Source organism: Semicossyphus pulcher, unplaced genomic scaffold (genome assembly GCF_022749685.1).
Source record: "Semicossyphus pulcher isolate SPU_LCO1_2020_fin unplaced genomic scaffold, fSemPul1.0.p SCAF_24, whole genome shotgun sequence".
Taxonomy (NCBI): domain Eukaryota; kingdom Metazoa; phylum Chordata; class Actinopteri; order Labriformes; family Labridae; genus Semicossyphus; species Semicossyphus pulcher.
The window spans coordinates 12,623,104-12,632,028 of record NW_027211698.1 but is presented as its reverse complement, the minus strand read 5'-3'; the positions used below and the strand labels follow the sequence as shown (position 1 = coordinate 12,632,028).

The following is an 8,925-nucleotide window of genomic DNA, read 5'->3' as shown; positions in this document are numbered from 1 at the left end:
ACTCTTAACTTCAATTTGTTTTGAAGGGAAACGTGTCGATTTGTTTTTCCTCTTCCAAGAGGGGCCTCATTTTGTTGGGACTATTTTTTACACTTCACAGATCCCTCAGTTTCAGATAACTTCCTAAGAAATGGAACTATTATGCAACTAAAGTTGTCGAAGGTTCCTTAAAAGGATCTAATTTGTTGCTAATTACTGAACAGGGAAAATGGAGGCAGTGTTAATTGGGATACTTACCAATCCATTACTTCCAGTTAATTAGGAGCGTAACCTAGAGAGAGTTTGAGTCAGCACACAGGAAGTCAGCAGAAAAGTTTGCAACTACAATTATGATCTTGCAGTCGTATGCCTCCAAACTCAAACCAGGACAGGGGATATTAGAAATATTTAAAGAATACTATAGTGACCTTTGACCTCTGACCACCAAATTCTAATCAGCTAATCTTTAAGTCCAAGTAAACATTTGTGCCAAATCTGAAGATATTCCCTCCATGAGTTCCTTGGATATCGGGATGGGAGTAAAGGCAAGAAAAGTGGGTTTTTTTCCCCCAGGATTTTATGACGTCACAGTGAAGTTGACCTTTGACCCTTAAGGTAAAAAAGTCATCACTTCATCATTTCATCCTATTATACACACAATCGTGTTATTTTTGTTACGGTGAAACATAAAGCAGAAAAAAGTCCGGCCACGTGACATGTGTCTGTTTTTCTGCAACATTTATTTACATCACATCAGCAGAATACAGCGTCACTCTTCACAGAAGACCAGATAAAAAACTGCCAAGAACGAAACATCAGATGCTCTCAAATCATCTTGAAGTTTCCAGAACGGTCACATGATGCTCCGAAACAACTTTAAATAAAATACCAACCAAATTACAACATTCACTTCAATATTAAAACGTGTAGTTGATGTGAAACGTGTTGAAACCGAACTTCATTAGACAGATTTACGTTTAAATAAGATCCACATGATGAGAATTAAAATTTCTTTTAATTGTTGATTATAAAATGTCGGTTTTGGTTGCTAGAATTGGCTTCATGCAATATAATTTGGGCATTAATTTAAAGCTATAAAGACGTTTAAACTGAAGGGGCTGATACTAAGCATACTGCACTCTTTCAATGATTGTACTGGCTGTTTCAAAGTTAACCTCTATGATAGTTTATTGAATATTCTCTAATTAATATAGTGTACATAAACAGCTCTTATTTTGAAAGAATCAACTTTTAAATTTAAAACCATTTTATGTCAAGTAGTAAAAATTCAATTAATACTGCGCAGCCGTTGAAAATATGCAAATCTATGACAGGGAGTATGGTGTAACAGGCCTCAGAACATTTCAAATTCAACTAATGCCTTAATTAAAGTGCCTTCACCTTCTTCTTCGGTGTATTCTGGGTTCATAATATCATCTCTGTTGTAATAAAGTCAAAATCTGAAATTATTCTGAGCAACAACGTCAAGAGAGAGAACTTAAAGTGCTGCTTCAAGCAATCAATCAAATCAAGCTCACGAAATAAAAGCTCAAAACATATCATCTCCCCACAATGACTTCTACACCGGCACCTTTTACAGCGTGTAACGACCGGAAACTTCCGAGCCGGGCTCCTCACAAAACGCTCCACTTCACGAAAAAGCGAAAGAAATCGAGAGATGCCTCGGCTGCAGGCGCGTCGGTCCTTCAGAAAGCTTCCTGTTCCTCCAGTTTTCCGGAGTCTTTCACAGCGGTCGCGCCGGTTAATCGATCACATCAACAGTTTTTCATGATGCTGAGAAGTCACAAAGCCGACGTGTCCAAATCTGCTCCTTGCGTGTCCGTGCTCCGAGGTGAACCTGCGACACAAAATGTGCTCGTTCAGCCTTCAGAATAATGTGTGCGTGAGTGTGCCACCCAAATGTTTAAGGATGATTCACGATGCATTCATTAGTCATTTTTGGTGGGCTGTTTTAAATTCAGCAGGGCGGCTGTTTAATTCCTTGGGTGGTGGAAGCACACTATTATCAGTGCATGCTGTGGATTTGTCTTATTTAACTCCCATATCTGTCCATTCAATGTAGGCCTACATTAGCTTAGCTTATTAGCACGGAGGAGGAGACAGCGAGGCTGGCTTTGTCCACCTCCAAGCTAATTCAATGACATATTTTGCACATATAATTTGTCAATCCATGCAAGGGCAGTAACTTCTTGGAGTCAGCAGCCAAGAGAAAGCTGCACGCTGAAAAAAGGATTGTTAATTTAACACTTTAGTTCTTTATTGTATGGATTAAACAATGATATGAGGTGTTAATAAGTCGGCTTTAAAGGTGCAGGTAGGAAAAATGTCACCCTGAAATGGAGCCGGGCTAGCTGTTTCCCCCTGGTTTCCGTCTTTGCGCTAAGCTAAGCTAACTTATGTAGACTTAAACTTAGCAGGCGGAGAGATTTTGTGGCTTCTACCACACTCAAGAGGAAATACTAAGACTTGGTCAATCATTCTGTAGGGGAGAATAAATGTTATGGGACTATTTTCTTTCAAAAGTGCAGCTAAAGTAGCAGGGAAAATTTAATTTGATTATTAGCCTGAATCGACCTTTTGACTCGAGCCCTAATTAAGTTCTGACCGAGCAGTGGATTCTTTCTTTTCTTTGTTTTGTACTGAAGAAAACAAACTGTACAGGAGAGACGTGATGGCCTTCTTGGTCTACGTCACAGGAAGGAGCGTCAGCAGCGGCAGGAAGAAGGTCAGGAGGAGGCGAAGCCGTCGGTTGGTCCGGGGAGAAGCTGCCGACGGGGTGGGTCGCTTCCTCCTCGGCCCGTTGCAGAGCGGCGTGTTGCAGCAGGAGATGCACACCGAGTTCAGCCTGCCGGTGCAGAACTGCTGGTACCCGGAGGAGGCGATGAGGCAAGCCCCGGAGGATGCGCAGGACTTCCGATAATGTATACCTGAAAGAGAATTGTATTACTGAATTTTTTATGGTCATCCACAGAGAGAAACTACCGATTTTCACCTGAAATCCAACCTTTTTACAACCTCAAACTTTAAAGAATAGTTTCACCTTCCCCCTGTTGTGATTAGATTGCTTAGATTGAAACTATAACACATAAAAGCTTTTGTGTTTTGCAATGCTGCAGCGTTTTATTGTGCTATAGGGCTATTGACTTTCTGTCCGCTCTTATTAACTGATGTTTGTCAGTGTTGTATATGTTACTACAATTTGTTTGCTTGTATGAAGAAACTCATATTCTGCAGCGCTGTAACTTTTTATTGCACCAGGGAGCCCCTGACTCTGTTATCAAGCGGTGTGCCTCAATCTGGTTTGTGATGGGTTTTAAAGGTATATTAAAGCATGTATTTTATCCATTATGTTCCAACTTCTTGTGTTTCCTCTATCGAATACAAGAGTACATATGTTTCTGCAGAAATCACCAGCAGTCAGCTAGTGTGTCGGACCAGGCAGAGCATTAAATTAACATCTGTAGCGTCGCAGGCTCAATGTCTAACTCAAGGACATCACAAAAAGCTACATATTGTGCCTAATCATCAAACCACCTGTCTGATATCCTTCACGACACACAGTATTAAAAGTTATCAACGCGCCACAACAGAATACTTGACCTCAAACGTGTCATTTGTTGCCCCAACAACAAAGAAACTAAAGCAAAACAATGCTAAAAGACTGCGGCTAAAGCTAGCTACTTTAGCGAGGCTAAAATGAGCATCACAGTTAATAATCCCTCTAAAAGACATTGAAATAAAACACTTCTTGTATTTTAATGTAGAACTAGACTAGTGTTATTTTAAGTGTTATAAAGGTAAATGTCATATCAGAATATTATTTAAATCTAACCTCAACTTGTTTAGCCGCGTAGCCTAGCTTAAGCTCCAAACTTGTTCATATTTAACACTTTTTTACAAGAAAAATTTGTATGAAGAACGACTTGTTTTTGGCAAATTCAATGACGTCTTTCATAACACTACCCCCAGGTGCTGTAATAATAATAATCTTCCAGCTACGAGCAGAGCTGCTAATGTTAGCCTAAACTGTGCTAGCATTCAGGACAGTAACCTAATGCACAGTTAAATTAGCCTACAAGTTGTGAATGTGGCTTTCCTATTAACACACAACCCATAAATTACTTTTACTCGCTAGCAAATGACACACTGAGTTACTATTTTAGGTAGCCTACAGTGGTAAGCTAGTTAGCCAAACCTGCTAATGGTAGCTTACGTTAAAGCAGCTATGCTGTTTAATCAATTCCTTCTACTTTTAATGTTGTTTTTTTGTTTTGGAAGGCTAAAAAAACACCACCCTTTAAACTCTTTAGCAAATGGTCAATTTGGCACTCTACAGACTCGACCATTTTATTTTCTGTAGCGCAGCGCAAAGCTAATCTAATGTTGTGTCAGTGGCAGTTGAAGAAAAGCCTCCTCTCAGACAAATGAGTTGAATAAACTGGTGCAGGGTGATAGTGTTTGCTGGGTTTGTGGAGTGAAACTACAACAACACAATATAGAAATGCCTCCTAAAACAATGCAGAACCATTTTGTAGCTTTATTTTTACACTGCAGGACAGAGTGATACACAGCCTGATGCTTATGTCTGCTAGCCAGTGCTATCTGTAACACAGGGAGTCCATCCACGCATCAATCAATGCTTCCCTCTCCGCCTTTGAAGCAGAGCTGAAGAACAAAATAACAGATAACAATGTCTGTTACACTGAAAATAACAGGGGATTGGTTTGAACTGCTTGGCCCTCTCTGCTCAGTAAGTCACATGTTATGTGGATTAAAAGGTGTTCCGGCGGCTGATTTAATGGGTTGTTTATGGAGGCTGCTCTTGCACGACTTGAAATATGTCACATTCACGCAAAAAAAACTTTTTAAAAGGGATGTTTTTTGACCTGCAGTTTTCCAGACAACCTTGTTTACAACATTGTCTCATACTTATCCAGTCCAGACATCAGTATTTATGATAATTGTCCGCCCTGTTGTACATCAAGAAGATTGCTGGGTGCTTAGTGATTCAATAATTTGGCCTGCCCTCATCTGACTGGCAGGGAAATAAACTTATTGCTCAGAGGTCGTGAATAACTCTCAGTTCTGCATCTCCAACTACATAAATGGAATCCATATAGTAACGCAACTGTCCCTTACCGTCCGGTTTAACCAGCACCTCCTTCTGGCACATGTCCTGTACGTTGACGGTGCAGTTGACGATGTACTCCGGCGTGGAGCAGTCATTGTGCTTCATCTCCTCACACTGGTAGCACTGGATCTGAAGGGCATCTCCTGCAGCACGAACAAGAGTGCAGATTATTCAGATTGATCTGTTTTTGAAAATAATTACCAGTTCCACAGACATTTGGAAAATAAAAGCACTCAGCTAGCTTGTTATGAAGCGTAATTAGCTTTAAGCTAACCTTTTTATACCTGTAAATCTTGTGTGCAGCAATTTTAACGGTTGGGTAAAAGAAATGGTTACTGGAGATTACAGAGATTTAACTGAGAAGATTGATACGACTTTCATACGGTTAGCTTAGCTTAGCACAAAGAGTGGAAATAGAGGCAAACAGGTAGCCTTGCTCCAACTAAAGGTTCCAAAATCATCCTTTGGGTGCTTCTCAATCGCACAAATTAACACTTTGTATAGTTGTCAATTTAAAAAACAAAGTGTAAAAATGTGCTCTTATACGTGGGCGTGCTGTGCTGGAAGTGGTCGCCCTAGCATCCAACGTAGACTACAGGAAGTTGCCCTATAACCCCTATAAATACTTATTATAGGTTAAACAAATTAGATATTTTGTGAGCTGGAAGGTGCATTTTAAGATCCTTTGAGGCAGCCAGGCTAGCTGTTTCTGCTAATTAGCTCACAGACAAGCTAGCTTATAGTAGCTAAACTTGTTTAACAGGGGTAAACAACTCGGCTTATGCTGTCTGAAGAACATAATACACTTATCAGCAACTCTAAGGCTAACTAACACATTATGACTTGATTTAACTGTAGGAAAACAAAGAGTAAAAATTAGTTAGCCGATAGAGATGAGCAAAGCTAGCTTGGCTTAGCTAACCTGCTAGTGCCTTACATTAGCCTATCTTACACAAGATTACGAGTTTTGTATTGTAATCCATTCTTAGCGGAAACTGAAGAACTTTTCCTTTTAAGTTAACAAATTTAATGATATCTTGATTATCTTTTTATGTATTTTATTATAATTTAAGGAACTGAATCGCAGTCGAAGCTAAAGCACATAGCTTACTTGCTGTCATCTAGTTCAACATCACATATTTTTCTCTGACCTTTAATAACAGGACACGTTATTTGTCTTTACTTGTGTGCACAGTGCAGCCTCTAATTGACATTTTTTCACATTATTCTCATTCCACACACCTCTATCTATTATGTGCCTTGTATTTTATGTTTTTCCTCAAGTCAAGCAGCACAGGCTTTTAGAGGTTTCACTTTGTGCGAGTGCCTTTGATGGTGTTAGAGCTCCAAACAAGACTAATGGCACTAGATGAGAGTGCAGTGTCATCGTGTCTGTCTTCTGCACTGTGCCTTGACACTGCGCCTGCTAGCAGAAGGCCCGTTACCAGGTTTTTGCTTTCATAAGCAGGTCCAATCTCAGGTGTTTTTCCAGTGTTTATCGGCTGTATCGTGAGTGTCAACAGAGGTTTTAGATTGTGAGGTGAGAAGAAGCTGTAAAGGAACACACAGTGGTCCCTTTAAATTCCCTTTTAACCCATGGATTTTTATGGGTGATAAAGCTCCATTTACAACACAAGCAGGCCGTAAGAGGGGATTCGATGCACTCTGGCGGAGCAGAGATTGCCCGCGTGAATTCTCTTCCCATGAGATAATAAAAATGTGAGTGTCCGACTGCTTTCACTTCGTCTTCTCGTGGAGATAACACTCGGCGCTTCTTGCTCTTGCAAATTTCATCTGATGCTTTTAAAGCAGCCGGAATACGGCATGAAAACTCATTTATTTTAGCTGTGCATGTCCTGCAGAAAAGGTAAGGTATCTGAGGAAACTTGGAGAAAACGTTAAGGCTTGGAGTCAATATTATTCTGTTTCAAATTGACATTATGGTGCTTTTATGGGGCTGTGAAAGCTTGGAAATTTGACAGAAACTCATTACATCTTAAGTCAAGAGTATTTTTTTGAACTTCTGGGTGTTTCCGCAGGGACAAGAGAAGCAAAATTGCACACAAGACGTTCTTTATTACCTCTAATTGCATAAATCAGTGTTAATTAGCTGCTTACATGTGATATATGCCAAACCTGCCAGGTTTCATTAGCATTTCTCTTAGATATCTTCATCATAAGGAGGCATTCAATCACGAACTCCGCGTCCGACAAACACGCCTGCCCTTTCTTTTCAAAACATCCCACACAAGCAATCCGTCCCCGCTGACATATATTACCGATGTAATTATTGAAGTGGCACCAAACATTAATCTCCACCCCGACAGCGCCATCAAACGCATCTGATAAAGGTCCACATATAACATCACAAACCGAGCGTAATTACTTTAAACCAAGCAAATATCTGAAACCTCCATCCATCATCTTGATAACAGGAGACTCTCTTATTTTGGAGGAATATCTGTCATACTGGAGGGTGAATGCACAGCGTATCTGTTTCAGGAAATGACTCTAAATCTATTTGTTTCCCCCACAAACACAAAACAGAAGCAGATTAGCAAAATTCTGTTTTTCACCGCCTGCATGCAGGTGTGGAAAACTGCAAAACCCATATCTTAAAATCACAATCCCATTAACTATAATCACTCCAGGCTTTGCAGACAGATGCAACAACAGCTCTGGAATCAGCTTGATGTCCTCATCTGAGCAACAGCTATTTTAAATGGCACAAAAAGGCAGCATCTTCATCCTCCTGTGTCAACACTTATAATTGAAAAGAACAGCTAAAGTGTAACTAATAAACTCAGATTTAAGGTTGTTATTGGCTTTAATCTGGTCCCTGTCTTGTTCCAACCGTGCCAAATGAGCGCAGAGGAGTACGGCACAGCACTGCTCCATCCATTACCGCGTAAACCATGCACAAAAACGCATCATATTGTAATTACAGTATTATATTTCTCCGTGTTTCCTAATTTTCCCAACAGACGCTTGGAAGTCTGAGTTACGGACTTCAAATACGCAGATTAAAAGAGTTCCCAGAAGACAATAGTTGGGTTTTTTTTAATGAAATGGCGTCAAAATAAATTCGAAAACGTTTTGGAAGAAAAAAACACATTAAATGGTTTATTGTTTCTGTAAAATTGATGCAAACCATGCAAATAATCAAGTATTTATTTGGAATGTTGGCATTTCAGCGCTTTTACGCACGAGTGTAGAAAGAAACGCCACACGTGCCACAATATAATAACTTGTTTTTGCTGCATACACGGGCTCCAAAGTGTGTGTAACGGCTCCGCAGTGTCTCCAACTCACACCTTACCTGCGTCGACAAGGACTCCGAATAAAGTCGCAAAAACGAGCAGACGCATTCTCTCCCAAAAGCCGCTCGGAGGGGAAACATCCGATCAAAGGAGCCCGTTTTAGGCGGAGGAGGCATGGAGGAGGAACCGCCGCGGAGGAAGCCCAGACCCGGATCCGCTCATCCTCTCGAGTCGGTTTAAGGTGAAAGCTCCGGCGCACAGTGAGAGAGGGTCTGTTCTCAGGCGCGCGAGTGGAGACGAGTCCAGAGCGCAGAAATCATACATTGCACCACGTGATGGAGAGAGAACAGATGCTTTCATGTCTTACTTATGCAGTTTGCGTTCATGCGCTTATAACATAAGAATGAGGCATTCAACATGTAGTTAACAGAATCTTTTAAGACTTTAATGTTACGTTCAGCGGATTTATTTGAGATTAACTTCAATACAATATTAGATTGTTCTCTTAAACGTTGAATTTATTGCGCTTTTATG

At 40.4% G+C, this 8,925-nt stretch overlaps 1 protein-coding gene across 1 annotated transcript; it reads right to left on the bottom strand.

Annotated features, from left to right (window-relative positions):
- Positions 1 to 719: 719 nt before the first annotated feature.
- On the bottom strand, positions 720 to 8,499 carry LOC138603607 (ly6/PLAUR domain-containing protein 1-like). Its single transcript, XM_069675475.1, has 3 exons — positions 8,451 to 8,499; positions 5,140 to 5,274; positions 720 to 2,927 (listed from the first exon to the last, which is right to left on the bottom strand). The coding sequence occupies exons 1-3, from the start codon at positions 8,497 to 8,499 to the stop codon at positions 2,686 to 2,688; spliced, it is 426 nt and encodes a 141-aa protein (XP_069531576.1). The 3' UTR covers positions 720 to 2,685.
- Positions 8,500 to 8,925: the final 426 nt, after the last annotated feature.

Bases quoted from the DNA above. Each gene is read 5' to 3' on its own strand.
- LOC138603607 (XM_069675475.1), bottom strand. From the start codon at position 8,499: ATGCGTCTGCTCGTTTTTGCGACTTTATTCGGAGTCCTTGTCGACGCA. The intron at 5,275-8,450 runs GTAAGGTGTGAG...TTCGTGCTGCAG, and splicing joins CGGAGTCCTTGTCGACGCAG to GAGATGCCCTTCAGATCCAG. The intron at 2,928-5,139 runs GTAAGGGACAGT...ATTCTCTTTCAG, and splicing joins GGTGCTGGTTAAACCGGACG to GTATACATTATCGGAAGTCC.